Source organism: Rhizoctonia solani, chromosome 2, assembly GCF_016906535.1.
Source record: "Rhizoctonia solani chromosome 2, complete sequence".
NCBI classification, from domain to species: Eukaryota; Fungi; Basidiomycota; class Agaricomycetes; order Cantharellales; family Ceratobasidiaceae; genus Rhizoctonia; species Rhizoctonia solani.
Window position 1 is genome coordinate 1,080,694 of NC_057371.1, and position 26,752 is coordinate 1,107,445.

A 26,752-nucleotide genomic window follows, 5' to 3' on the forward strand; every position below is an offset into this window, starting at 1 on the left:
ATCATCATCAGTCGTTACTCGATACAAAAACATATGGATATAAGCCCATAAGTTCGGTTCAACTTGGTTCAGATCAAAGTAAAAAAAAAATGAGAAAGCGAGAAAGAACAATCCAAGAAGAAAACAACAATGCTTAAGCTAAACAGAATAGACCTGGATCTTAACATCATATGGGGAGTAGTAGATAGGGTGATAAAATGTCATGCGAATGGTTTACCAATGCGGCCGCGGCCCCCAGGTCCCATCTGGGCTTCTGTACATTCCTCCGAATAGCATCGAAGGACTTTGTTCATTACCAGGCGCGGTGCCTGCAATCGCGAGCCGGCTCGCAGGGGTCATCATTAGTTCTTCTGCGCACCCAGAGTTGAGATCATTGATGTCGCGTGCGCCGCCGTACCCCAGCGGAGTGCGGAGCGGCGATTCAGTAGGCATGGCAAGCATGATTCCACTAAACGACGGTACGCGACGCATTAGTGGGGTAGTAAAGTCGTTTGAAGGAGGATGGAGAGATGTTTTAAAGTGAGACAAGTCCGAGGGGCGGGATGGGGACATGTGCAATGCGGCGTAAGAGAGAGGTGTGCGTTCGGCAGAGGTAGCGACCGTTAGGGGGGCAAGCGTGCGTGGTGGTGTAGTTGGGATGATGTCTGATGGTTTGAGGGCGACAAATTGGGGCCTGTCCAGTCCGCCGCTTCCAGAGTCACCGAATAGGCTGGGCTTCTCGAGTGTCCGAGGAGGAGTGACGGGCTCCGAGCCGCGCGAAGAAGTTCGTAAATCGTCAGGACGTATGACTGGTGGTGTTTCCCGTCGAGCGTGTTGCTCGCTTCGTGTTTTGAGTGTCGCTCGGGGGTTGATGTGTTGTGTCGGGGATCCGGGGCGATTTAACATCGATGCGGGGTAGATAGTTCGTGGTTCCTCCTAAACTGGTATCAGTATAAACCCATCAATAGCCGAAATGAAACTTACTTCGGTTCCGTTCGGTCTTCGTTTCATTACAGGCGAACCATTACCCAACGCACCTAATCGGTTAGGATTAATGCCACTACCAGAAACCTTTCGCTTCTTGGCTGAATTATTTATAACCATATCCATGAGACCAGACTTGGTCGAGTATTCAGGGACAGCTGGTCGCTCGGCCGAACCCCCATCGGTGGACTGTGGGGGCGGACTGGACGAAATGGGCGACGAAGCTGGGATATCAGGACTAGAACTCATGTTGGGTGTGAGCTCAGGCGGGTCGCCCTGGTATTCCTGTCTCTGTGCTCGCTTTCCACTTTCAGCTCGCGCAGGCGAAGAGGAAGGGATACGATTGTCAACCGGAGACCGGTATGGTTTTTTATTGGCCGACGTAGCAGGGGCTGCACGGGTTCGCTTGGGAGGTTGACTAGCAGAAGCAACGGAAGTCGATGCTTTGGCCCGGCCGCACGCGACACACCAGGTAAAGGTGGGTAATGAGGAGGTTCATAGACATAATTTGGGGCAGCAGATGCTGTGTTGGTTCGGGTTCTTTTGGCGGGCTCAGGTGCAGGACGCGACGATTCAGGCTCTTCTCTGGCAGGTGTAGGCTCCTTCTTACGCTTCTTGGCCGCGGAGTTGCGTCGGACGAAACCACCATTAGCGAACATATCTTCATCTCCCTCGCGAATACTGCACTCATCCGTTAGATCAGGTACCTGGTCATATTCGGTTACTTACCCCCAAAAGCTACCTTTACCTTTCTCCCGACCGTCACGCTTGATTTTGACAAAACAGTCATTAAGACTAAGATTGTGCCGAATCGAGTTCATCCAACCTGATAAACCACGAGGAATTTCAACATGAGGTGTGATGATATAATCGATGGAAAGAAAGTGCAAAACCCACCTGCTTCACCAGGTTTGTAAAATGGCCACGCTGCGGAAATCCACGCATAAATCTGAGCAAGAGTAAGCTTCTTTTTGCCATCAGGACCTGGAATCGCGCTCATGATAGCTTGGCCAATAAGTGCCGCATATGAAGCCGCTGGTTTTTCACGCGGCCTGGGGGCGGGCGGCAAATTGTACGGCGGATCGTTCGGGTTGGCATAATCTGCACTAGCATAGGTGTGACTCGGGCCGGCTTGCGAGGGCGACGCGAGAGGGCTCCTGATGGGAGAAGAGTTTATCCCAGTTCGGTTTGATTCACCAGAGCGAACGGGGCTGAGCATGGGCGGGGGGGACGAAGGGGGGAGTGGAGGTAGAATAGGCCGGCCGCGAGCAGCACGGCGTTGCCTCGATGGCGTAGTATCAAAAGAGGTGCTGGTTGATGGCACATTGGGATATGTTGATGACGCTCGCGAAATGTCCGTAGTTGTCGTTGTACAGGCCGACGATGTGTATGAAACAACGGATGTCTGTCGGCAGATACTCTAACAAATCGATCAGTGTGAGCCATGCGAAGATAGCCGAGTTGAAACACGCACAGATGTGGATGATTGGGTCAACAACATGTCCGAGTCGGTCGGTTCAGATTTGACATCTAGACTAGCCAGATCTGCAGCTGACGGGAAGCCGCGACGGCCGCCTGCACCGAGAAAACTTTTCATGCGTTGGGCGTGTTGTGCGAGGTCTGCTCGAGTAAGCCCAAGACTGCGCAGGGCTCGGGCTGTTGGCGATGAAGGGGTGTCGGGGGTCGGATTTGGCTTTTGCTCGGACAAATGCTGGTTTTCAGTGTGTTGGGAGCGGAAATAGTCTACTAGGGGCCGAAGAGTTGTGTCTGGGTCCTCTTCCGGTGATGGCGATGGTGATGGTGATGGCGAGGGGCCTAGTGACGGCGAGGGCGACGTAATTTCTGGCTTGACTCGCACGGTCTCTGGCGTTGAAGGCCGATGAGCTGACAGATTCGGAGCGGGGGCTGTGTTAGACAGAGCGGTGGTCGTTGTCGATGAGGAATCGGTGGGAGAAGCACGATGTTGAATCTGATGAATAATTTTATTTCGCTGTCGGGGCAAACTGGTCTGATCCTCTGGTGAGATAGGGGGTGATAGCGGCACAGGCTTCGTCTCGTGAGAGGAGCTGCCCGTTAAAGAATCAATACACACTGCCGTTGTGGTGGTAGACTCTACTGTCATCGTACGGCGGCAAACTGCGTCTTGAAGCACCAAAATCGTTTATAGTTCCAATTACAGCTGGGATCAACCCAGAAACGCAGATTTCAACTAGTAAAATGAGAGTTAAAAAGTTGCGCAGAAATGTACAACACAGAAATACTGAATGTTGGATGCGGTCGGTGTGAAGATTAGAACATTGTTTGGACACTGCCATATTTGGACATATGCCGCCTCAGACTCCGTCAAACACCCCTAGTAACCGCATAAATTCTATTTTTCTACTCTTTACATCTGGGCTCGTATTCATGCTAGCCAATGTCGGTCAGTCGTTTACATTGCTTCCGACTCGAACCATCGACGTCGCTCGCAAATCTGCCAAACTGCACCCTGACACGTGCTGGGAAGTCGGCAAACGAAGGGCCGGATGTCGGTCATCCCGCTCAACATCCTCCATCGACCCGCACCAACCCTCCCTCCAAACTCCGATTTTTTACAATATTCACGCATTGTGCTCTTTTATCCAACAGCTCCACCAGGCTGTGCAACTTTTTTGTTGTTCTGGCAGACGCGTTTTGTCTTCATACGCGATCACATGATCAGAGGTGGCCACCCTCTCTAAATTTTGATTTCCAATTAAACTCTCCCTCTTATCACCACCTAAGCATACAACTCTGTAAATCAATCTGAGCTTAAACTACAATGAGTAACGGCGACAAACCTCGTTCTTCGTTGTTAGAACTTCAAGACCCTCAAACTCGCACAAGTCGGGTGTGTGAGTCTTTATACTCATTTCACTCGCCTCTTCAACTAGCGATCACTCATCTCGCTCTTGGCTTTTAGGTTGAAGACTACTTGAATCAACGCCCACCCGTCCAGAACCAACAATCAGTCTTCCTCCAAGGAGCTAGAAGAATTGCGCAATACTGCTTACCGATTAACAATGACCGTACGTCCTTCAGACCCCCTCCCTCTACAGTTACTAAATCAACTTGCACATTTGCAGTACTGAACAGACTCGAAGCATTCCTCCCAGCAATGCACGAATCGACGCAACGGCTCCAGCAGCAAGTCCAATCCGATCCCACCAGCCTCGATATAGAACACCTCGACCCTTCCGCCCAGGAATATATCGAAATGGCAAGTACCCCTCTTTTATAAATAAATTAACTGTTACTCACATGGGAGGCTGCTGGACGTAGAACCTAGGCCTGGGTGTATACGAATCGAGACCAGTTGAATCACATACGTCAAGCTCTGAAGAAGATTCCGATTCCGGCTCAAGCTCTAGCTCAGACTCGGATTCGGACTCAGGCTCTGACTCAGACTCAGACTCTGGCCCTGATTCGGATGACGGACGCCCGGACGTACTCTCTATACTCATGCGAGCCGTTCCTCCTGTTCCGCGAGCACAACCTTTGGCTACTCGCCCAAACATTGTGATGCTCCAATCTTCCTCTCCAGAACCACAGCAAGAGAGCAGAACAAGTTGAAGTCGGCCGGCGTTCTTCCCCCCTGTGGTGCCTATGACGTCGATTAATCAACCAAGTTGATGGTTCCCGGTTATCGAATCACAGATTTACATGTATCATATTTCCCGCTTTTCACATGAGCAAAATAACACGTTTGGTAAACACTTTGGAGCGAGGCAGATCGGCTTCGGGGCCACGTATACGAAAATGGATTTGTCGTTTTCTCGGATAATTAAGTATATCGAGTTCGTTGCCCCTCCCGGCGACGTAGATCAGGTTCTTAACTCCGTGCACACCACTTGGTAGTATAAGCTTGGCAAAGCCGGTGCCCGTCGCCCTGGGCATGCGCTGTGACCGGGTCGGGTAATTGAACGAAAATTTCAGAATCACGCCAGCCTGTGCGAGCAGCCTGAGGCTGATTTCAACTGTGATCAAGCCAAAACGTCATTCCGCACGGTTATCGGGCACCCAGATCGATAATGGCGCAACGGCCGAGTAAGAATCGAGAGGAACTTTGTGCGTTTCATGAACCAGTCCATACAGCTACACACCATTTGTAGAAAAAAAAGAATGTAAAAAACAAAAGGCACAAAAACACAGTGAAATCTATGAAGAGCTCTTTGACTTGACCATCATACTGCAGGGTTATACATAGGAAGGTGGGGGGACTGTAATGCACACGAACTTGAACACAGGAAACATACGCAAAAAAAGTGAATATGAACAAGGAAGACGGAAATGAGGCGCACGAAAAATAAAGCTAGGGCAACAGTAAAACAAAATGGCATACGGGAATTGGGTGCATGGACTAACAATTGTCTGGCGAGGTTGTCAGTGTTGCTCAAATCACCCAGTAGACATGGATGCTTACCTCTCCAATAAAATAATGCACTACGGTGTTACCTTTTCTTCAACCGGAACTGGACCACGCCCGTTCCATATCGCACCAAAGTACCCTTTGGCAGAATGGACAATGTCCACAGCCCGGCCTACTATCGTGGGATCGTCTACATGCTCCCCGGGTTTGTTCTGTGCTAGGCTTGTGCTGGCCGCAGTGTGGGGAGGAGTGGGGGGCAAAGGAGTAGAGACATGGGGCAAGTGTTTCGCCATGTCGACTTCAGAAGGTAGGGGTCGCGAGCGATGCATGACAGGGGAATTTGCCGGTGTCTTGTTGGCAGGCGCATTACCACCTTTCACGTAACTGTACTGAGATCCACCATCGTCAACCTCATCCTGGGCATGTGCCTGATCATCCGCAGCCTTGCGTGGCTTTTCCTGTTGTACGGATTTGGTCGCTTGGTGTATCACGGGTGGAGGCGCGTAGTCCGTCGAATCTGCCCAGAAATCGTCCCGTCTGCGCTCGAGCTCGGCGCCGCTGACGCCTTCCTCAAGGCTACCACTTGTCGCGTCTTCTTTCGATACGGGTGAGTGATTGATGACTAGGCTCGGCCGCGCCGTTCCCTGGGCAAATTTTGGTTTTCGGTTGTTGGAAGAACCCCCAGACGAACTCACGATCGCATTGGCCACCACCCCGATGGGCACCGTACGAGATGCATCCTCCCCTGTGGTTGCGCTTCCCCTATCTGTGCGGCGCCTACCCAAGGCTGAGCCGGGTCTAGACGAATTAGGAGAGACCGAGCCGATGGGACTGCTGGTCCCGCGACTTGAGCTCCGTTCCCGTTCTTCGATGGCAGGGGGAGTTCGTACGTTCGAACGGCCACGTTCCTCTCCCCCCGGAGATAACGACCTTCCGCGTAGGTCTGTAGGGGAGAGATAAGCAGAGTCCGGGGGAGATTCGTATGATCCACGATATGCGGCAGGGACACTACTTCCAGAATCTGCGTTTTTCAAAATGCTCCGTCCAGGTCGCGGGGGAGATCGCGTCGGAGGAGACTGAGAGGAAAGGGATGATCTATGGCGGCCATTAGCTACTACCGGAGATCGCTGAGCCGGAGCTTGGACAGTCGAATCGGATTGGTGTGACGAGTTGGAGGATGTAGCATGCTCGTCCTCCCGGTCCTTGCGACCAGCTAGCGCTTCAGCAACACTATGAGCCAATTGTGCATCTCGTTGGGTGGGAGTGGTGGAAACGTCACTTGACACAGATGATGGCTGGTCCTCTGGGCGCTGCGAGCAACGTAAGAATTACCTCGGGGATTGCCTTGGTTGGCATACTCCTGACCAATCCCAAGATCTGGACCACCAAAGTAGTCAAACCCCACGCCGTAATCTTCGTCTTCGTCTTCCCAATTTGAGCGCGACGAAGTAGAAGAAGAGGTAGACGAAGGGGGAGCGTAATTTATTACGTTGGCGGGGGGTGGCGTATAATTCTCGTTGTTTTGTTGCTGAGCGTGATATTGTAGCATTTGATGTTCACCCTCGTAAAAAGAGCCATTAGGTGGGACAAAGACAACCGCAGGGCTAGGTGCGGGGTGTGGATCCGAGGATTTGAGAACAGTAGGCGCGATCGGGGCAATGCTAACCAAGTCCTTGTCACTCGAATCACGTCGTGTAAATGAGGGGCGAATATTGGACACAACCGATGTCGTGCTGGAACCGCTGATGGAACGCATTTCAAGAATGTCATCATCGGCCTCCTCGTCCTCAGAGTCGTCGTCGCCGCTCGGGCTCCGCGGTTTATCAATCGATATACACTGTTCCACGAAGGTGTTAAAATGAATATGTCGTCGCTCCTTGCCACTGTTAGACTCGATATCGGAAGATCCACCTCGAGGCGAATTAGAAGATTCGCTACCACGAGAGCGGGTCTTTTCGAGCCCGTTGACCTGAAGGGTAGGAACGGGGTTCTCTTGATGGGCAGATTTGTCACTCATGCTCTGAGCGACACGAGGGGGCGATATTCTTCGATTACTTGGCCGACGAATTATGTTTGTGTCAGACTTGGTATGAGCGAGCGGTGGTCTGACCCCAGCTTCGGTGCTGTAGTCGATACTTTCCTCATCGGTCAGGTCGGACGATTCGAGAATCGGTGAAGCTGGACGAGGTAATGAAAGAAGTTCAGTGAGAGTGCGGTGCTTGAGAATAGGCTTTTTCCCGGCTGATTTCATGAGATCAAGCTTGTCGGATAGCGTGGGTTCCTTGTGGGCTGGGACAGGTTCCGCAGTGTGCAAGGGGCCATACAACCAAGTGACATCACTGTCTTTGAGCCTGCGAAGAAGCAATGACGCGTTAATGGGTGCGAAGAAAACCAGCGGGCCGAATGGGAGGGAGAGATAAGATATGTAACCCCCGAAAAAGGTAATGAAATGAGATTATGAAGCGGGGGGAGGGGGTCGGAGGCTGAAGATCGAGGGAGAGAGTATGTAAAGAGAGTGAAAAGAAGACTGACCAGTTGAGTGTTTCCGGGCTGACCGTACGAAGCTTGTTCCGCTGCTTCCACCAGGTGCGCCAACTGGCGTTCTCGAGGCGGACGCCGTTGGCAATCTCGTGTTTGTGTCTGGTCATGCTGCGCCAGCTCTTCCAGACATCCTCTTCCTGCCAGTTGTGGCTGAGGTAATCGACACATACGCGGGGGAGGTTGCTGACTACATGGGCATCGTCAACGACGGGCTGATGGGCGAGTGCTGAGAGGGAGGCGGAGATGGTGACGGAGCTGCCAGGAATGTACTGAGCCATGGGAGAGAGGAAAGATGGAAGTGGCTATATCCTGGTGAATAAACTGCATGAGGAAATAGTGAGTTGGAAGGTGTGGACGAATGCGGGGTGGCTTGAATAGGTGATCGGGTGGGGAAGACACACCTACGGGCGACCACGCGACGTGCAAGTCCTGTATGCACACGAAACAAAAGCAGGGATAAATACTCTTTAACGCACAGGGAACAGGTATTCCAATGGGCTTGGGAGCGTCTGCGAGTGTCTGCGGTGTCTGCGAATACGCGCGGCGACCGAGGATGTCCGAGTCAATCCAGGCAAGAGGGAGAAACGAGTTGAGCCGGCTCAGAGCACAGACTACACCCGTATATAACCAACACCTCGTTGTCGGGTAAAGGGTGGAGCGGCGGTGGGATGGCTGGGACTTGTTTGAGCACACAACTAGAGCAGATTGCTCGCTCCCCAAACACTGCCAAATCGCCACGTGCCGCTCGTTACATTTCCTCACCCGAGCACCTCCGAGTATCCGGCCGGCCGGACCTATTACATCCTGCACACCAGTCCTGTAATGCTAACCCCCATTCGCCTTGAGCTCCAATTAATCAGTTCATGACTGCGCAAAATTCAACTTTTCACATCGTTTGGACAGCGTATGCGCGCCTAGCGGCCCGGTTTCTGTCTCCAACCAACAACTGAAACGCTCGCAACCGCTCCCATGATAGGCTCCAGTATGCGGCGCCAGCAGCCACCTTCTTAGCAATAACCTCTAGAACCCTGCTTTTCCTGTCCGAGTTCATAATCACCAACAGCCTTCTCTCGCCAAGTTTGTCCTCTCTCTCCCTCCTATTGGTTGTCCGGAGTTAATCCGCGAAATGCAGCAAGCGCCAAGTGGAGCCAACGTTGGCACCATTCCAGTTCTCCAACACTCCCCTTCGGCACGCATGACAACACATGACCATTGTTCTAATATCAAGCATCACCTGAACACTTCAAGTCCACAAAGGCATGTCAACCCGTGCAGCAACGCATTTTCTGGCTCCGGGGCGCTTAATGAGAGCCTTCTGCTCAGTGCAATGTACATCACGCAGCTCACTTGTTCCCATGACCTCGACGACGCGACTACGATCACTGATCGCCCATGCCCTGCACGTCAAGACAGTCGATGACAGTTGTAGCATGTGAAAATCCAACAAATTCATTTATTCCTACTCGGGTGTCCTGAGCTGGTCACGCACTAAGGCGTCCCGGTTGTCGGCCCGCGCGCGTCAGGCCGCCGGTATATTTTCAGCCAAAGCCCATGCCCCTGAGCAAAACACTCCTGCACATGCCTTGCATCGCGACTTGGATGCATAACAAGGCACATGATCAAAAGCCGACATTGAGAACGCGACTAATTCTGTTGGGTTGCCTTCTCTAGGAACACCAACACGCACATGTAATGAGAATCGTGCATATATAGAGACATCAAGCGCCTACCTCGCCACTTGAAGAGTATCTTGAACGAATTTATGGGACAATGGCCCCTCCCAACGGAACCGAGTTAACGAGCCTGTTTTAGATCCTTCTGGTGCCGAGTAACTTGAGATATAGGGGTTAACCTGGTTCGTAGAGCTGATTCTGCCAGATAGCATTTGTGAGATCCAGTCAATCGTTCAATGCAGGCGCTTACCTTGGGGAGCCGCTTGCACCAATCGTACACATGCCTATCCACTCGAACATTTCGGCCCATACCTCGTCTTCATCGTCCTCCGAAGGTAGCCCAGTAGGCACCAGCACATCCTTGAGGATCATAATTTCAGGTTCGGTATTCTTCACTCTATGTTCTAGTGTCGTCGTCGGTCGATCGGCTACTAGGAATCCAGTGTGTTCAACTTTGTGCCTGGCTGTGTGACCCTTTCCCACTCACCATTCATACCTTCAACAGTCCACACATCCCATTTCTTGTCCCACTTCTCAATTGCGTCCTTTGCATGAGAGTATAGCTTGGTTGTCTTATCTTTGAGATCAACTTGGATAACTGATATACGGCGCCCTCGTTAGCCCACAATGCACCTAAAATGGCAAGGCTCCACCTACTATATGCGCCACTCACATCCTTTCCGGTGATTCCCAGTGACTGATATACTTCTTTAGGTACTTTCAAGGTAAACATTCCTAAGCAACCGGCTTAGTAAACCCACAAACCCCGGCAATCACAGTGCATCGCTGGTCATGCCGCTATCCGGACTTCCCGATCGACACATGGCCCAGACAACTCCCCCAAGTAGGAAGTTAGAACCCGGTCCCATCCTCTATTATTATATAACAGCAAATTGCGACGTAACCTCATCTCACCTAGTTGTCCATCGATGCACCACGCCTCTTCCTCGTCCTGAGCACTCATGGTCATGTCCGCACTAGGCAAAGACGGGCAATGGACCTCATCAAACTTTGTTCCCTCATGGCCGAGCCACAACGCCGAGTATACCCAGTACTTACTATATCCTAGCCTCTTCGGCCGTGTAGGAAGATAGAACGTCGACAAGCCGAACGCCCGATGTGATCGCGTACCTGGCGACCTGCGCGCCGAGTCGGGCTTCCTGGGCACTATGCGCTGGGATAATAATATCCAGCTTTGACATGACGGGGAAAGAAAAAAAGTCAGTACGTATACGTTACAGGACGTAATAAAATGGGTTTACCCGTCGGGTGAACATCTTTGGCAATGGTATATCATCTGAATCTGAGCCTGTGTGAAGTTTGAGGGGCATCTTCGGCAGAGACGGGACGTTCATTGCGTCGGCACGATTGGGTGAGCTGGGGATTGGGCCTGATTTGGATGTTGCAGCGAAATTTGAGTATGTGGTTGTTTAAAAAAAAGTTGAAAATCGTAATAGGGGGTGGGGTATTGAGGGTCGAAGCAAACTCCGAATGTATAGAATCATTCCAATTGTGATCAACGAGGGAATAGGACAATGTGGGGGATATGCGTGGCATGCTCGTCCCTCATGTACTATATACGTAATTTATTTCCTATTCTGGCCCTAGGTAAACCTCATAATCAGGCAACCATACATATACTGGATGACACCCTCAAATTTAAGAATGAAATAAAGAACCCGTAAGATACATAGCCACTTGCCCTGTTCTGGGCTTGAAACGTAGTATATTTGAGTTCATGTGTGATTTAACAGTGTCGCTCCCGATATAGACCCCATCATAAGGCCAGCGTGATCGTCAGTGTTGCCGTCGAAAATGTTAGGGACCGCACCGGTCGAACAATCGACACTGGTGTTATCTTGTCCTATTCACAGCCACTGCGATCAGGGCGGTTGCACCTGGTTATAGATGTTTTCGATACTTACCGACGCAAGCATACCAGGAGCCGGCAGAAACTATATGTTTCTCGCCGCTTGAGTGAACATATCCGAGGAAACGGCCTGAAATGGCGGACCGGGTGAGTTCGGAGTCATGCCATGTAGACGCCCAGTTGAAATCTCACCTGGGAGGATCGGGACGAGATCCTTTTCATTTGTCACATATGAAAAGTCCGTGATCTAAAAAGTGTATTAATCAGGCACACGTATTCTTTACGAGTGAGCAAAGATCATACTTGTGAGTCAATTAGGTCTGCGAACGCTTGGTTCCCGACCTGTAATGTTTTTCATTTAGCCTGACGTTGTAAGAAAGTTGGGTTGGCAAATTTACCCTGGGGAGTCCAAATGTGACGGCTTTGATCGAAACGGTCGGAGGCAGATTGATCTAAAGTACAAAGCATCCAGTGTAGCTATTGCTCCACCTACAATAGGTACATTAGGGTCGAGCCGCTCACAAAAGGGATATATACGTACCAAGCGAGTGCCCTATAGCTAAGACCTTGGTCGCAGAATGAGCACTAAGAAGACTTTTAACACCGGCTAAAATCGTTGTGGCTGTGGCGCTTGGGCCTTCATAAACCCATCATGTACCTGAACCGCGTGATTGTAGAAGACAACTCGCCAAATAATGGAGCGCATACCTTGACTGAACTCGACACGCCTGGGAACAAAGATGAAGAAAGGTTGTCCCGAACTACCTCAGCATCGGTCAGGAGCGACTCTCTGAAACAAGGGGGCATAAGCATAAATGGTGTTCAAATATTCTGTGTGCATATAGCTCACAGTTGAGCGGGGTTGGTCCCCTGGTGACCAACGACTACTGTAGCTGAGCAGGCCACCAACCAACGTACCCTATCGAAGGAAATAGACTAAGGGTATATTGATTTAATATTGCAATAAACTGACTTACATTTAGGCACAGAATCACCATCTCCACCGGTTGCATAAGGAACGAAACCAGGCAAATTCTTGCATTGGGCTACATCAGCCAACGTTTCAATATGCAATTCACACAGTGATGCATAGACTTACCGCAAGTCCAGGTATTCGCAGTGCTACAGTAGGCTGCAGAAGCCAGGCTAGCGTAAGGGGCATACGTAGAGATAGCCCAGCTGACATGATCGAAACAGTGGTGCTCCGATCCACCAAGGTCGGTGCGCCAATAGCAACACCGGCGAACAGTAAAACACTCAGAATAGCCATAATAAAAAAAGAGTACTGTCTTCGGTTGTAGGTGCGTAAGCTGGATTGTGGCCCGGGGGAGAACAAGGGATACCTCCGTATACTAAACTTGTTTCACATTTTATTCGAACATGTTTGCTGTTTAGACTGAGGTAAGGTGTTATTTTTGCAAACTTTCTGCTCGCATTGGTGAGAAAACGCAGTTTGTGCACAAGGTCGCGCGCGATGCGCGAACGGAGAATTCACTAGGTAAGATCATATGATCAGTAGCTTCATCCTTGTCGCACATGGGATCATGATGGCTCGCATGCAAAGCTACTAAAGATAGACTCAAAGAATCAGGTTTACCATAAATAAATGCCGCCTTCGAGATCGGATATGGGGTTCCCTTCCGGTTAACGGTTATTTGACAAGATCACGCGCAATGTGGGAGGCAGCTACGCTGCTGTGAATATTGTACGTTGACATTGTGTGCTAAACTGGAAGAAAGAACCTCTGATCCTATGTTTATCCCATCGTACCAGGTCGACCAGCTCAGTTGGATTTAAGGGTACCTCGCCCATGGCTAGCCTACTATTTTCTAGGTATTTAGGCAACCTAGCAGGTGGCAAGAAGGCAACGCCCATCTGGTCTAGAATACAACAAAAAGAATAGGGAGCCACTGTACTTCTATTTTTCTCATTCCATTCTCAAGCTCAGGTTCAATCAGTCGCTTGGTGTTCTCCTACCGATCGCAACAAGCTTCGCAAAGAACATTCTTCAAAGGCTTCGGGTTCAATTTGGCGACGATTTATTAGATTCACACTTTATTAATCCGCAACACGATAAAAATGCTTATACAGATAAATGGTACCACAATTAAATTGATACCACTCACCGCACTATATGCGTGTCATTGGAAGCCATGTCAGCTGTCAAATATTGGGTCCCATTTCCTGAATAAGTAATTTCATACCATTACTAATAGTTGAATGGTTATGGTAGCTGCAACGATAGATGGGGCACCCGTGGTTATGGTTCTGTGTTCGGGTCAATATTATCTCTTGCAGCACTCGATAAAGTCAAAAGCAGCTTCCATAACAAGAATAAGCCAGAATTTTTACAAGTGTGTTAAAGGTCTAGTACTGGAGACCATTAAGTATACGTAGTATTACCCATGAATAGCCCCCACAAAGTTATTCCGTGCTGTTTGGCGCCCTTATCAGGAGGATCATTCCAATTTCGAGCCCATTCCTCAAAACTAGTAAGCTTCAAGTAGCTCGCGGCTTCCTGTAGATTTGCGTCAAATCCTCTAGGATCCATTCTCCTCATCCTATCAGCTTGAATGAACTCCTCGATTCTACCAAGTATACTGTCAACTATGGCCTGAAAGCGAACTGGAGGTTGGCCTACATATCATGAACAGCAGGACTTATCCGACGCATAGTGGATATCAGGATCCATGGTATACTTGGCATTTCGTGTCCCGTAGCTCGAATAAAAGCTTGGTTAAGCTCTTTTGGGGTAAGACTGTCTCCAGCAATATCGATAGTTTTATGTTCAAACTTTGTTGGGTTCTAATCAGCAATTTGTAATAGTTGTTAGCTAGCATCTATGCGTACGTTTACAATGGTTATAGCTGTGTACTTACGTCGAACACGACTCGAGCAAGCCGACCAATATCGTCTACGGCCTGCAAGCGTGTAGCCAGCTTCAGTATATCGCAAATTGTAGGTTGGCATAACAATGATCTACCGTGAATTGAATTTTACATTCGACCGGAAGGCAATGCTGAAATGTTGCATGGTCATTCGACCAATGATTCCTGGATTTAAGTTTTCCATGAAAGCTCCGGGGCGAATAATTCTGAGACCTCTACTAGAAATCAACATTGGATGGACTAAAAGGAAATACTTACGTCCAGGGAAAGTTCAAATTGGATATGTGTTTCTCGAGGACCATTTTACAGTGGCGGTCCAGTCCAGGTGGAGGCGGGTTATTATCCATAAGGGGGGTATAACAGATGAGTAGATGTACGACTGGACCTGAAACTCCTGAGCAACAATGGCGATATTCTTCGAGCGTAATAGCATGATTAGCAGAGTGATACAATGAGCTCTACCTGACCCACTTTGCCTTGTTTTTGTTCTCCATCCGCACTCACGCCAAGTCCAGGAAAAGCTAGCGCCACAAACACCCCCCAAATCTCACCCGTAGTTGAAGACCTGGCGTTCTTGAATATACTTCTGAGTTGTTGAATATCGTTTAGATCAGCAGAAACGAGTTTGACATTTCTGAAGGACGTCAGTTGTTGCGCTTTGGGCGAATTGGGGTTTCGCGTTAAGGCCAAGCATAGATACTCGTTGGACTCGGCCAACGCATGGATGACCGCATAACCCTGTTGCCCGGTAGCACCGACGACTAAGACGACCTTCATGATTGACAAGAGAGCAAGGCATAAAACATGCACCAGCGCGCAGTCTTTATAACTTAAAATCCGCCAGAGGCCGGAGCAGTGACTTCCGTTCAGTTGGCTCCACGTTGTACTTGCGCCTCGCGCAGGAGCTTGCGAAGAACCTCCGCAGAGATCAATAGCAGACTATTTTGGTTCTTGAAACGCCATATGACGAGTGTGTATTATGCAACAGGTAAGCATGTTTATGTCAATGCATTCAATCGAGAGTTCGGAGCCCGTTCTATGGGGCGCACGATCTTCTCAGAGCCTAATATATATTAGCCCTCAGCGCCCTCGCATAAGAATGAAATTGCTCGCGGTACAACTAACATCAGGATGAGAGCCAAGTATATTCAGTGGAAAGATAGAGTAAACTATTACAGCACCATACGACGATGGTACGCATACAAGAACCTGACTTAATGGCACATCTGTTACCATGCGCTGACTATTTAGATAAGAGCACAATGCTATTTATAGTTCCGAACCCCACTCCAGAAATGGCTTAAGTTGGACCAAAGGCTGTCACGAAACCAGACTCGAAGGCTGGATTCTACCGGCTTCGGGCTTGTCTGAGAAGATACTGAATAATCTTAGCGAATGGAAATGCTTGCCACTTTATCTCTTTTTAAAGGTACCTGGCAGCTCAGGGAAAGGAAAGCTCAACGGGTTCCAACTTCACTGTATTGTCCCTGTGAACGGCTGCCGATGTCTTGCGTGGTTTCCTCGAAGGGTGAGATTCCGACCCGGAGTTGACCTGGATTGCTTGAGCTCGTGGCGGTATGAGGCGGACTTCAGTGATTGATCGTGGCATACGCTCCCTAGGATCGCGATCTTTTCCCTTATCGTTTGAAGGTCTTGCCCAAGCAGGGAGAATGGCTGGCTCGATGGAAGCTGGGATGGTTTAATAAGATAGTATCTTGATCGGGTAAGTGCACGCACCTATACGCTCTCGCTTCTCAGTTCTCCAGCCAACAGCTTTGAGTCCTCTCAGCCCAAGACTCTGAACAATTTTATCAGTGATAATTGCATCCTGCATCTTTTGTCCAAGTGGAGTGCGACCTCCTGCACGTAATGCGGGAGGCAAAGATAGACTAGGACGGAGAACACTGTTGGTAGGTGGAAAGCGGCGTTCCGGCTTATCAACCTGCTTGGCGAAAACTGGGAACTCGGGAGGCGGAGGGGTGGGTGGGCGCTCCTCCAGACTTAGGTCGTTTATATCAAACATCGGTACATCTTGAAGAATCACAGCTGGCGATTCGATGGGGGGTTCAGGTTCAGGATCTGTAGCCAGCTGAAGAGGGGACTGGTGAGCCGAAGACAAGATCTCGATCACGTCGTCGTCGTCATCCAGGACTATAACTTCGGGGGAAGTCCCGCGGCTAACTGACTCTCTAGAAGCAGCCTGTGGTTGCGGTGCAGGGGTCAGTCGAGGGGAGTGCTCGGGGCGAGTTGACAACAAAAGAGGAGCCGATGCCTGTCTGGCAGGAAGGCCAGTCGGGGCTGGGTGCACCACTTCAACGACATCATCTTCAAGAGTGAGGTCAATTTCTGTGATCAAAATATGCTGGAGTGAGATCTGGTATTGAAGCCGTTTGGTAGGTATTAGCTTACGAATGCGGCGATTCTCCCTCCCTTCAGGTCCTATTCCCCGACATTGACGACATTTCCAATCTCTCCAACCCCTCCCGAGACCACTCGGATCTTTGCTATTCCTCCACATGATTTCGTTCTGCGGTACTCGGGTATAAAGGCAGCCTACCTCAATAGAGTCAACAACAATCCCAGGCTACAGTATCCAGCAAACCACACATACCATTGTGCCAAAAACGTTTACAAATGCTACACTGAACAAAAAACAAGTCCAAGTTCTTGTCACACTTGCCGCATGTTGAGCATGGGTATTCTCCTTTCTTCGAGATCTGGGTCGCCTTGATTCCAACTCTAGATATCATCACAGTACCACCTTATGGTGTTTCTACTTTAAATAATGCAGTCGGTGCGAAGCCCACCCAGGTACCCCAGTATTCAGGTCGAAAAATCAAGAAAACATCCAGATCCCCCAGCGTGTGCCGGGATGCCCATCAAGGTCAGAAGGAAACACTGAGGTGATCTTCTGGCAATCACGTGCTTGAATTAATCAATGGATTCAAATAGCTATAGAAACATTAAATGAGACACTACTGGGAACAAAGCGTACAACACAAATATAATAAATCCAATATGGAAGGTCATCACGCAAGCGGAACACGAGCATACGCGCGGCGGTACTTGCTGTCGATGTGTTCCAAGTAGTAGCTGCCCGGCCACAAGTTGTCGAGCGAGCCCTCGGGGGTGTAGTCCACAGCGTTGTGGTTTTTCTCTCGGAGCTGCAACAGAAATATTAGCTTGGGCCGAGAGACATGACAAAAAATAATCTACGTACTGCCATCGCCGAGACGTACTCCTCTACTGGGACGACCTTCATTGCCTTCAAGCGAGCAAGTAGGTCCATCTTCTCAGCAATCTCCTGGGGCGATTCCTTGATGCGAATTGAGTAGAAGGAAGCCGCACATCCAGATCCATATGCAAACATGGAAATGCGTTTGCCGACGAGATCATTTGAGGGAACAGAGCTTAACAAGCTGGCAAGACCACCGTAGAGCGAGCCTGTGTACATGTTACCGCAGCGTTTGGCACAGGCCATGGTAGGCGCGACCGATGCAGCATAAAGAGGCTTCGCAAGAGCCACGAAAGTTTTTTCGATGTTCTTATCAGTGAGCGATTTCTCGTAAGGAGTGGCGCGAAGGGCCTCCGCTTCTGGGACATTGGCAAATGCCGATTTTGAGGGGTTGGACAAGAAGTCATTGAAGAGCTAAAGGATTCGTTTAGATTGGGTCTTGAGCAATCTGGCAGACAAAATCTTACCAAACGAGCATGTCCTTTTTGAACCAGCTTGCCGTAAGGGGAGTGGAAGACAGAGTAGTCAAACTCCTCCAAAGAGATGGCTGACTTGGGGTCTTCGGCTTGGGGTTTGCTTGCACGAGCAGTCTTTTCGCGGTAGCGAGAATAGCTGTTATCAAGTGCGCTCAAATAGGTGGTAATTGACTTGGGACCGTCAACCTCAGGGTATTCAGAAGACAGGTTGGGCTTGTAAAAGTCGTAGGTGTTGGCCATGTGAGTACCGTGAATGGCTAATGAATGACGGTTAGAAACCAAAAATAGTGAGAAGGGCAAGTGTAACTCACGCTCAAAGACAATAGGCGCGTTGGGCCCGATGAGCATGGCGCAGGCACCAGCTCCACCAACGGGACGAGCACCGCCCTCGGCGTAAATAGCGATATCGCCTGCGAAGACGATCGCGTTGCGGCCGTCCCAAGAACGCGACTCGATCCAGTTGATAGCATTGAAAAGAGCCGCTGTGGAGCCATAGCACGCGTTCTTGGAGTCGATGCCCTCGATATCGAAGTTTCCAGACTCAGCAAACAAATCCATAAGGACAGTCTTGACCGACTTGGACTTGTCAATAATGGTCTCGGTGCCGACATCGATACGACCAATAGATTTGGGGTCAATTTTGTATTTTTCGAGGAGCGAAGAGACAGCTGTGGACAAATGAGATGCGTACAAAGTAAAGTGGTCAACTACATACCAGTCAACGCAAACGAGTTGATATCTTCTCGGTCATCGGTGCAGGCCATGTATTCTTGCCCGAGACCAATAGTGTATTTGCCCTGGGCGACGCCATCGAAAACTTCAAGGTCGACTTCGGAGATACACTATCGATCCAAAATGAGCAAGCGCAATGAAAAACGCGACTAATTGACTTACCCTCTTAGGGAAATACATCTCCATCGCGAGAATACCGACATCGGTAGGACGAGCAGTCTCAGAGGTAAAGTTAATGACCATGTCTGCAAATTAAAACAAGGGAGGTAGCGGATGGAGGAAGGAAGGAGAACTGACTAGCGTCGGGACTCGTTCGCGAGTATTTATATGCGCTGGGGAACGTAAAAAAACAGCAAATGGGACAACACGCGCTCGTACGATCGAAACGCGTACCCCGGACACCGCTCCCGGAATTCCGAATTCGTCAGCTTCCCCAAAGTTTCTCGTCGGAATCCCAACGACATGTGTCTCACTAATTGCCGTATATGCGGTGCGCAAAGCATTTGACACTTACTTAGTAGACCACCGTTATCAGTCGCGCGCTTGTCTCGGACCAATAGCGGGCGGTTAATAAGCATAGAACAACCTCAACAATAGGTTGTTCCAGCAAGGGCACCATGCCGGATTGCGCATCCTGCTCTTCAAAAGAACTATTGATTGTTTTCAACCCCCAAAGAGGTCTCGTATTACTGTCGGCGGACCGTCAACCGGACGAGCGGGAGGAGCAAGATACTATTGAGCGGCCTTATCGGGTCCTGACATCATACCTGAGCCTGTTATTATCGAAAGATTATCGTGCCACTCGGTCCAGTAAATCCGCTCTCCTGGCGCACAATAACTGGCGCTCGGTTGGTCTTCCATTGAGAGGAGCGCACAGTAAAATGTCTAGAAAAAAAATGACCCAGTCGTCTGGTAAATCAAACGCGCATCCTTAATGGTGTTTGGGGGTAACACGAAGAAAACAAGATCTTATAGATAACGAATCTAATCAGATTATCTGGACCAGCCGAGCACAGTGGTGGTGGTGCAAAAGAACACGAATTTACAGAGGATTGGACCCAAGCGGGCGATGTCGGAGACGATTGCGTGAGAGACGTTCGAAAGCATGTGGTATACAACAAAAAATTACGCGGCAGAGGAAAGTATGGAAGATGGCGAATGTTTACTGGCCTGATTCTTCGAGAGTGGGCCCTGCCTTGATTAAGCGCTGAAGGCGAGCCAGCTCGTCCGCCACGTCTCTGCGAGCATGTTAAAGTAGAGTATAGCTAACGGGACAGCGACACTTACCTTGCTGTTCGGTCAGCGGAATCACAATCTCTAGCAGACTTTTCAACCGTCGCTAGTGCCGCGGCCAACTCTGACCTAAACTGCTTCGTAAATTCGTCCTGCACAGCTCGGTATTCTGCATGTAACTTGTCCATGTTCTCTCGCTCCACCCTGAATCACATGTCATGATGAACAAGCGTAAACGACCAAGTGGTAAATAAAAACTCTTACTTCTGGTCCTCAAGCAGTTTTAGCAGCATGATCTGCTTGGACAAAGCCTCCTGGGCCTCATTCTGCGAACCCCTCATTTGATCCCGTAGAGTTTCGACCTCCTTGCGCCAGCCCTCACGCATGGTCGACAGTGTATCCCTTAACTGGACATACTCTCGCTCGCTACGCTGAGCCACTACCTTGGCTTGAGAAAGAGTTGTGTGCATTTCTTTCATGGATTTTTTGGACGCAGAAGTCTCATCCTTCAGCTGAGCTTTGAGAGCCTGTACCTCAGCTTCTGCCTTGCGCGCTCGATCAGCAGTCTATAGGGTAACCGTACTGTCAGCTTTGAAATCACGGGCAAATGATAATTACCTGCCTCTTGTAGCAACCGTTCCTTACGTGCGACAACGTTGTTAAGACTTTCATTTTCAATTCTCAGGCGTTCGCGTCCGTCCTTCAAATCCTCTGTTTGACGGGTCAACTAATAATGATGAAACGCCAGACGATAACGTCAATGATAAATGAAGCCCGATCAAAGAGAAAAATCAACGGGACATACCTGTGCAATCGTGCGTTGCGAGGAACGTAATTGAGACTTGGTATTTTCAAGCACACTCTTGACTTGTAGGGTATGTGCTTGGAGATCTGCCAGGACTTTGGTTGTCCCACCCCCAACTAGCGAGCGCCGATAGCCTGCAGAAGGGGATGTGGGGGTTGATGTGGCACCCGAAGTGCTGGGAAGCGGCGAGAGCAAACTGGATGAACGAAATGACGCATCGCCATGAAGGCTGGCATCTCCAACGGGCGTAGTTGGCGATGGTGCGCGCTGCTGCTGGCGCTGGCCATCATCGGCAAGTGTACGTGCATGGCCAACGGACGAAACAGGGATTCCTGAAGCGAAATTCACCCATTCATTTAGTATTCAGTCGGAGTCTGGACCATGTCATGAGACTTACGCGACAAGGTTCGTGTTGGCGAGAGTGAACGTGGCCCCCCGTGAGTGGGACTAACAGGACTGAATCCCATAGGAACACCTTCTGGGATAGCGCCAGCATCCAGGCTGGTGTTTCCGTGTCCAGTGCCGTTAAGCGCCGGCGAACTTGTACGGCGGCCGGGGGTCGTTACACGGACTGGTATCATGGAGTCTCCAGCAATGGTGGCCGTTAGTTTGTCAAAAGAGGAGCTCCTGCGTGTCTTGTTAACAGGTGTGCTCATTGCAGAGTCTGGAGAAAAGGGAATGGGTATGGGAGCAGATGGAGTCAAGGGTGAGCGCTGGGGAGTCGATGGGCGGGGAACGGGAATCAGCGATGCGCGCTTCAAGGGAGACCTCCCAGCTAGGTTTAGAATCCAAATTAACTCAGGATAAAGCAGAATTATGACAAGCGCAAGAAACACACTCGACTCGATGCTCCCCGCAGGGCTTGGGGCTCGGTATGACGATTGCGACGATGGCCGAGACATCGTTTTCGGAACAGCCACAGACGCCATTGAAGAATATATCGGAACTAAGAAAGAGTGGACGAATTATCAAGCGCAGTGGAACAACTCAGTACCTAACTGACATAAACAGAAAAAAGAAGATGGTTTTTTTCGCTGGAAGAGGTTGCTTGAACACCAAGCTCGGCGGCGGCTTAGGATGAACGATGATGACCAACCAAGGGTCCGGCCTAAATAAGGCAGGTCATTAAGTTTACGTGCGATCCTCCGCGAATCGTCACCTCGGCAGAAGCCAGGAACTGACAATACGGGATGATACCATAATAAATAACAGTGACTACACAAGCAAGGCCATAGCTTCTGATAGCATACACAAGAGTCCGCGATACAACTCAAGAACTCAATCTGATAACCCCAGTCAGACCCTCAGTCAAAATATCCATGTCGTGTTGTGAGTCCGCGTAAAAAGACCAAACATCTTTTCTTCCACCCAACTGAACTTGAAATGCATACGGGATTAACTCAAGCTCGTCCACATTTCGATCAATCGAACACGCCCCTTGGAGCAGGATTACGTCTGAGGGCTTGACACGGTCCGGCGCATCTGAAGACTTGTACAGGCGCAGACAGCCGTCGGCTGTAAGCTCATAGAACCTTCTTCGCCAAGTCTGCAACTCTGTCAATACGCATATAACCTCCTAGGAACATTTAGTGACTCACCGTAGAATTCTGCACCTGGATATTGATATGACCCGTCAAGAACACCTTATCCGTCCCTTTTGCTTCAGCAAACTTCTCCCGCGCCCTGATCCTCTCCTCGACCCTTCGTTTCCCCAATTCTTCTTCCATGACCTTTCTCTGAAGATCTGCAGCTCTTCTCCGCTCCTCCTGGGCAACACGATCTTTAGTTTCCTTCTTCTTGCGCTCCTCTGCCAATTTGAGCTGCTGTTCTACCTCGGCCTGTCGTTGTTGCTCGGCTAAACGTTTCTTCTCATCCTCCTCCCTTCGTCTTTCAGCCTCCCTGCGCATCTTTTCGACCCCATCTCGGCGCACACGTCCTGCTTCGTCTACATTGAGTGATCGCGGTGGGCTGATGGGTGGTGTCAAGGGCGGGCTGCGAGGTAATGAAGGAATTGGTGCTGGTGGTGGAGCAAGAGTTATTCCTTGCTCTTCGGCCGCCCATTTGGCCCGAAACCTGGCGGCCTGAGCTTGAGCCTCTGTCATCCCTTGGGTCTGTATCGTGAAAGACCGTAGGGAAGGACTTGAGGATGAAGTGGTTGCCGTATTGGTGGTACTGGACCGCTCCATCAACGCGCTTGGGCTCATGTTTTCCAGCTGAAGACGCGTAGCAGAGTTTGATACCGCATTCATGTTGACCCCTTGCTGATTGTTGGATACAGAGGGGCGTCGCCCAAACGCGGATAGCGTCCCACTTGGAACATGTGTTTGCCCAGTTGTAGATATACTAGTATTCCTCGAATGAGTTCTCAGTGACGAAGTGCCTGGAGAAAAGGCGCCTAGGCTGCTCGATGAGATGGCTGAAACGGGACCTTGAGAGAGCTGAGGCAGTGTACGTTCGAAACTGGGGCCAAAGGACTCCTGCACACTAGGGAGTCTCGGCGGGGGCATTTGACCAGCTCGTTCGCTATCGGGGGGTGGTGGATAATTAATAGAATCGGATGGAGGGATGGATGGGCCTGGTTGCGAGGTTGACGCCCACGTGATAGAGCTAGGCAACAGAGATGACGCCACGGCTGTAGCCTGCGGGTGCTTGGACTGATCCGACGAAGTTGACGTGTTAGAAGTGTTGACGGGCAGATCTTGTATTGGGTAGACCTGAGGTAAGGTCTTCCCAAGGGGTTCAGACAATGCAATAGTACTTCGTTGAAACACAGTTGAACTGGATGAAGGAAGTTCGGAAATTGTCATCGATGTCCCCACACTGCTTGCCTGATTGGTACTGGGTAATCCTTCTATCCCAGGTCTACTTGCGGGATGCATGTCTGTAATAATGATGTCTGTAGGCTTTAATGGATGGTGGTCAGGATGAGGGTGGTCCTTGGGTGGACCGGTGAAGCGTATATGGGCACATGTGCCCAGAGAAGTTGCGACCGAAGATCCATGTTCAATCTTTGTTGGTATGGGAGAGGGATGTCGAAGTATAGATGGACCAGCGGGAGGGGTGGCCCCGCGAGAAGAGGGTCTGGAATCTAGAAAGTCGCTATCAGCTCAAGCAGTACCCTTGTCGAAATATGGCTCACTAAGTCGTACGACAATGTTCTCATCCCCTTCATTGAGATCCTTTTGTCTATCGTCCTCATCAGAATCATCCTGATCACCATCGTCTTCATCATCTTCAGATGCATCAAATTCGTAAGACCCTCTACCAAAGCCATCGTGACCAACAGGCCGTAGGCCTTTCTCTTTTCTAGGTGGTACTGATACACTGAGCTGCGGTTTACCATTCCGAACACTCGCCTTGCTTCTTTCCGGAGCGATCCCACCACTTGTTGGAGCCAAGTCGTCCGTGGCCTTTATATTCTGATTCGCTAACTCTTGACTGCGTTCTGAATCAAGCGGTTGCGCCAAATTCAGGGGTAGCTCACGCTCCCTCGTCAGAGTGCTACTGGAAGAGGATACCCGAGGCGCTACATTGAAACCGACTCGACCTTCTTCTGAGCTATGGGGTGGTGACATTGGTCGCTGTATCTGTGTAGGGAAACGAGTCTCTGGGACTGCTACACGGGATCGTAGTGCATTGTCGACCAAGGTGGAGGTGAGTTCTGTCTCGCTAGCAACGTTAACGACTGCTCGACGAGCCTGTTCCGTATCATTTCAGCCAGGATTCATGACGCGCGTTTAATATCCTCGTACCGGAAAAACATCTTCGAGTGCTCGGGTGTGAACAATAGCACGCGCTGCGCAAACAAATAAACAAGCATACGTTTTCAGACTGCAACACTGCTGGAACTGCAGCCAACCAACCTCGTTTAACGCCCCCGACCGCTTGAGGAATGAAACAGACCAGAACCAAAGAGCCGGACTCATTCACTCGAATCAACGAGAAATTCACATCACTCGATTGTACCTTCACGTGCTCGCGTGCGATTTCAAGCCCCCCAGGTCCACTGTCAACGAGGCGGAGGGCATCGCGTGCCTTGGAAAGTAATTAGCCGTTTCCTGCCAAGCCCAGAGCTGAAATAGAACTATGCTCACTTTAGAGTAAGAAAGTATAAGCCAGTCCTTCGACCTATCCTCGGTAATTGACTGATAGGCCTTTGTTATTTCAGGATCTGAGATGTCTATTATCATGGTGGTGGATCAATTGTATGCAAATATCGAAGGCTGAAATACTAACCGCTCGGCGCCTATGGCTAACATAAGATTCGATCTGTAACTTCGATGGTTGCGGCTCGATCAGATAATTCGGTCGGGCCATAACGATGACACCATTCTTCACGAAACAGAATATAAAGGGACTAACTGGTTCAAACGTCATTCATATCCCCATCCTAGTATGCCAATCAACGCACTCGACAAGTACTACCTCGCTTTGACAGCTCTGGTCACCACCGGATACCAGCTGCTTGGCTTTGCTATCGCATGGACACTCCAATTCGACAAGATTACTGACTTTACGGGAGGTGCATAGTGCCTCGCTATTAGCCTTGCGTAGATTAGCTGATTCTACTTTGCCTACCAAATCCTCAACTCCAGGATCCAATTTCTTTCTATTAGCAATCCTTACCTTGTGTATGAACGGTGTCTACCATGCACGGAACATTGTGGCCACCGTCTTTATTCTTGTTTGGGCAACACGCCTTGCAGGTGAGTCCGGTGGGCATTACTATTTGATCCTTTACTTATTTAACTTTAGGCTTTTTACTCTTTAGGGTGCTCAAGACTGGCTCGGATACTCGTTTTGATGATATACGCTCCCATTTCTTCAAGTTTTTGGCATTCTGGGTTGGTCAGATTGTTTGGGTCTGGACAGTCTCTCTGCCAGTCACTATTCTTAATTCACCTGGAGTAACGTCAACCGGTGGTCAACCCAGTTTCGGCACTGGTACTGATATCGCCGGCGTAATTCTTTGGGCTATAGGTTGGATGATCGAGAGTACTGCTGACATTCAAAAGGTATGATGCTATCTTTTTGGCTTAGTAAGATATATTCTGACTCTTAGAATAGTTCAAGTACAAACAAACACATCCCCCAAAAGATCAGCCCACAACAATTGGATTATGGAAGTACTCCAGGCATCCACCTTACTTTGGAGAGTGAGTAATAAATCCAGTATAAATACTGCGATTTTCTTATTCATTAAATAGGATCCTTTGCTGGTGGGGTGTTTGGCTAGTCTCCCTCTCAGCTACCTCGGGCACGAGTGGCGGGCCACGCTCTGCTCAACTGGGCGCACTCGTCAGCCCGTTGTTCACAATGGTGCTGCTTATTTTTGGAAGTGGAATGTATGTACCTTTGGCCTTACTGTTTCGTTCTCTGACCAGTCCTCCACAAAGTCCAACTGCTCAAAAACCTACTGCCCAAAAGTTCTACTTACTTTCTAATGGACCCAACGCTACCCACCGAAACGCATGGCCGAATTATAAGCGGTACATGAAGCGTACCAGCGTATTGATCCCATTTCCTCCAGCATTGTATGAGAGGTATGCATAATAACCCTAGCATGTGAGCAGCTCTCCCTAAAAATACCTTTTGACAATAGGCTACCTCAATTCATCAAGACTACCTTCCTTCTCGATCTTCCCATGTATCAGTTTCACGAAGAGACTGATGGCAAGAAGGCTTACGAAGAAGAGCAACAAAGAGCAGATAACCAAGCTTAGCCACCCGGTTCGATTATTGAATGTAGTACATATTTACGGTGTATGTTTGCAGTGTAACATTAATAATATTGCCATAATGCCATCGCATAGATATGTATTCGATTGATTAATAGTAATCGTATCTCAGGATGCGCCTTCGAATGATAACTGGACTATTCCAGAACACCCCACGAAGCAAACTAACGCAAACACCGAAAGCTAACGTCATAAATTGACTCCTGCTCAA

At 49.7% G+C, this 26,752-nt stretch overlaps 8 protein-coding genes across 8 annotated transcripts; 2 read left to right on the forward strand and 6 right to left on the reverse strand.

The window, feature by feature from the left end:
* Positions 1 to 213: 213 nt before the first annotated feature.
* Positions 214 to 3,085, reverse strand: RhiXN_04945 (Forkhead domain; the record flags this gene model as incomplete). The annotated part of the gene is made up of 6 exons (XM_043324761.1): positions 214 to 915; positions 964 to 1,406; positions 1,433 to 1,644; positions 1,693 to 1,789; positions 1,861 to 2,383; positions 2,438 to 3,085. The coding sequence occupies 6 exons, from the start codon at positions 3,083 to 3,085 to the stop codon at positions 214 to 216; spliced, it is 2,625 nt and encodes an 874-aa protein (XP_043177180.1).
* A 678-nt stretch (positions 3,086 to 3,763) lies between these two features.
* Positions 3,764 to 4,554, forward strand: RhiXN_04946 (uncharacterized protein; the record flags this gene model as incomplete). The annotated part of the gene is made up of 4 exons (XM_043324762.1): positions 3,764 to 3,832; positions 3,905 to 4,010; positions 4,068 to 4,205; positions 4,271 to 4,554. 4 exons carry the CDS (start codon positions 3,764 to 3,766, stop codon positions 4,552 to 4,554), a joined length of 597 nt encoding a protein of 198 aa, XP_043177181.1.
* Positions 4,555 to 5,424: 870 nt separating this feature from the next.
* On the reverse strand, positions 5,425 to 8,169 carry RhiXN_04947 (regulation of carbohydrate metabolism-related protein; the record flags this gene model as incomplete). The annotated part of the gene is made up of 3 exons (XM_043324763.1): positions 5,425 to 6,653; positions 6,716 to 7,701; positions 7,883 to 8,169. The coding sequence occupies 3 exons, from the start codon at positions 8,167 to 8,169 to the stop codon at positions 5,425 to 5,427; spliced, it is 2,502 nt and encodes an 833-aa protein (XP_043177182.1).
* A 1,241-nt stretch (positions 8,170 to 9,410) lies between these two features.
* RhiXN_04948 (Lipase) lies at positions 9,411 to 12,704 on the reverse strand (the record flags this gene model as incomplete). The annotated part of the gene is made up of 16 exons (XM_043324764.1): positions 9,411 to 9,558; positions 9,622 to 9,762; positions 9,815 to 9,995; positions 10,052 to 10,162; positions 10,222 to 10,299; positions 10,480 to 10,541; positions 10,624 to 10,757; positions 10,827 to 10,954; positions 11,490 to 11,564; positions 11,627 to 11,681; positions 11,738 to 11,776; positions 11,833 to 11,886; positions 12,143 to 12,224; positions 12,285 to 12,353; positions 12,408 to 12,469; positions 12,534 to 12,704. The coding sequence occupies 16 exons, from the start codon at positions 12,702 to 12,704 to the stop codon at positions 9,411 to 9,413; spliced, it is 1,590 nt and encodes a 529-aa protein (XP_043177183.1).
* Positions 12,705 to 13,817: 1,113 nt separating this feature from the next.
* Positions 13,818 to 15,099, reverse strand: RhiXN_04949 (NmrA-like family domain-containing protein 1; the record flags this gene model as incomplete). The annotated part of the gene is made up of 6 exons (XM_043324765.1): positions 13,818 to 14,022; positions 14,076 to 14,239; positions 14,314 to 14,373; positions 14,435 to 14,537; positions 14,581 to 14,716; positions 14,790 to 15,099. The coding sequence occupies 6 exons, from the start codon at positions 15,097 to 15,099 to the stop codon at positions 13,818 to 13,820; spliced, it is 978 nt and encodes a 325-aa protein (XP_043177184.1).
* A 664-nt stretch (positions 15,100 to 15,763) lies between these two features.
* Positions 15,764 to 19,229, reverse strand: RhiXN_04950 (hydroxymethylglutaryl-CoA synthase; the record flags this gene model as incomplete). The annotated part of the gene is made up of 12 exons (XM_043324766.1): positions 15,764 to 16,011; positions 16,060 to 16,696; positions 16,774 to 16,875; positions 16,934 to 16,964; positions 17,377 to 17,486; positions 17,543 to 17,971; positions 18,025 to 18,290; positions 18,345 to 18,701; positions 18,749 to 18,875; positions 18,928 to 19,010; positions 19,063 to 19,097; positions 19,159 to 19,229. 12 exons carry the CDS (start codon positions 19,227 to 19,229, stop codon positions 15,764 to 15,766), a joined length of 2,496 nt encoding a protein of 831 aa, XP_043177185.1.
* A 698-nt stretch (positions 19,230 to 19,927) lies between these two features.
* Positions 19,928 to 24,993, reverse strand: RhiXN_04951 (uncharacterized protein; the record flags this gene model as incomplete). Its single annotated transcript, XM_043324767.1, has 14 exons — positions 19,928 to 20,003; positions 20,053 to 20,202; positions 20,263 to 20,564; positions 20,600 to 20,725; positions 20,804 to 21,135; positions 21,201 to 21,578; positions 21,640 to 21,749; positions 21,807 to 21,911; positions 22,195 to 22,349; positions 22,402 to 23,891; positions 23,943 to 24,501; positions 24,556 to 24,599; positions 24,667 to 24,838; positions 24,898 to 24,993. 14 exons carry the CDS (start codon positions 24,991 to 24,993, stop codon positions 19,928 to 19,930), a joined length of 4,095 nt encoding a protein of 1,364 aa, XP_043177186.1.
* Positions 24,994 to 25,198: 205 nt separating this feature from the next.
* Positions 25,199 to 26,526, forward strand: RhiXN_04952 (3-oxo-5-alpha-steroid 4-dehydrogenase; the record flags this gene model as incomplete). Its single annotated transcript, XM_043324768.1, has 7 exons — positions 25,199 to 25,325; positions 25,420 to 25,509; positions 25,559 to 25,818; positions 25,871 to 25,959; positions 26,011 to 26,148; positions 26,200 to 26,346; positions 26,406 to 26,526. The coding sequence occupies 7 exons, from the start codon at positions 25,199 to 25,201 to the stop codon at positions 26,524 to 26,526; spliced, it is 972 nt and encodes a 323-aa protein (XP_043177187.1).
* Positions 26,527 to 26,752: the final 226 nt, after the last annotated feature.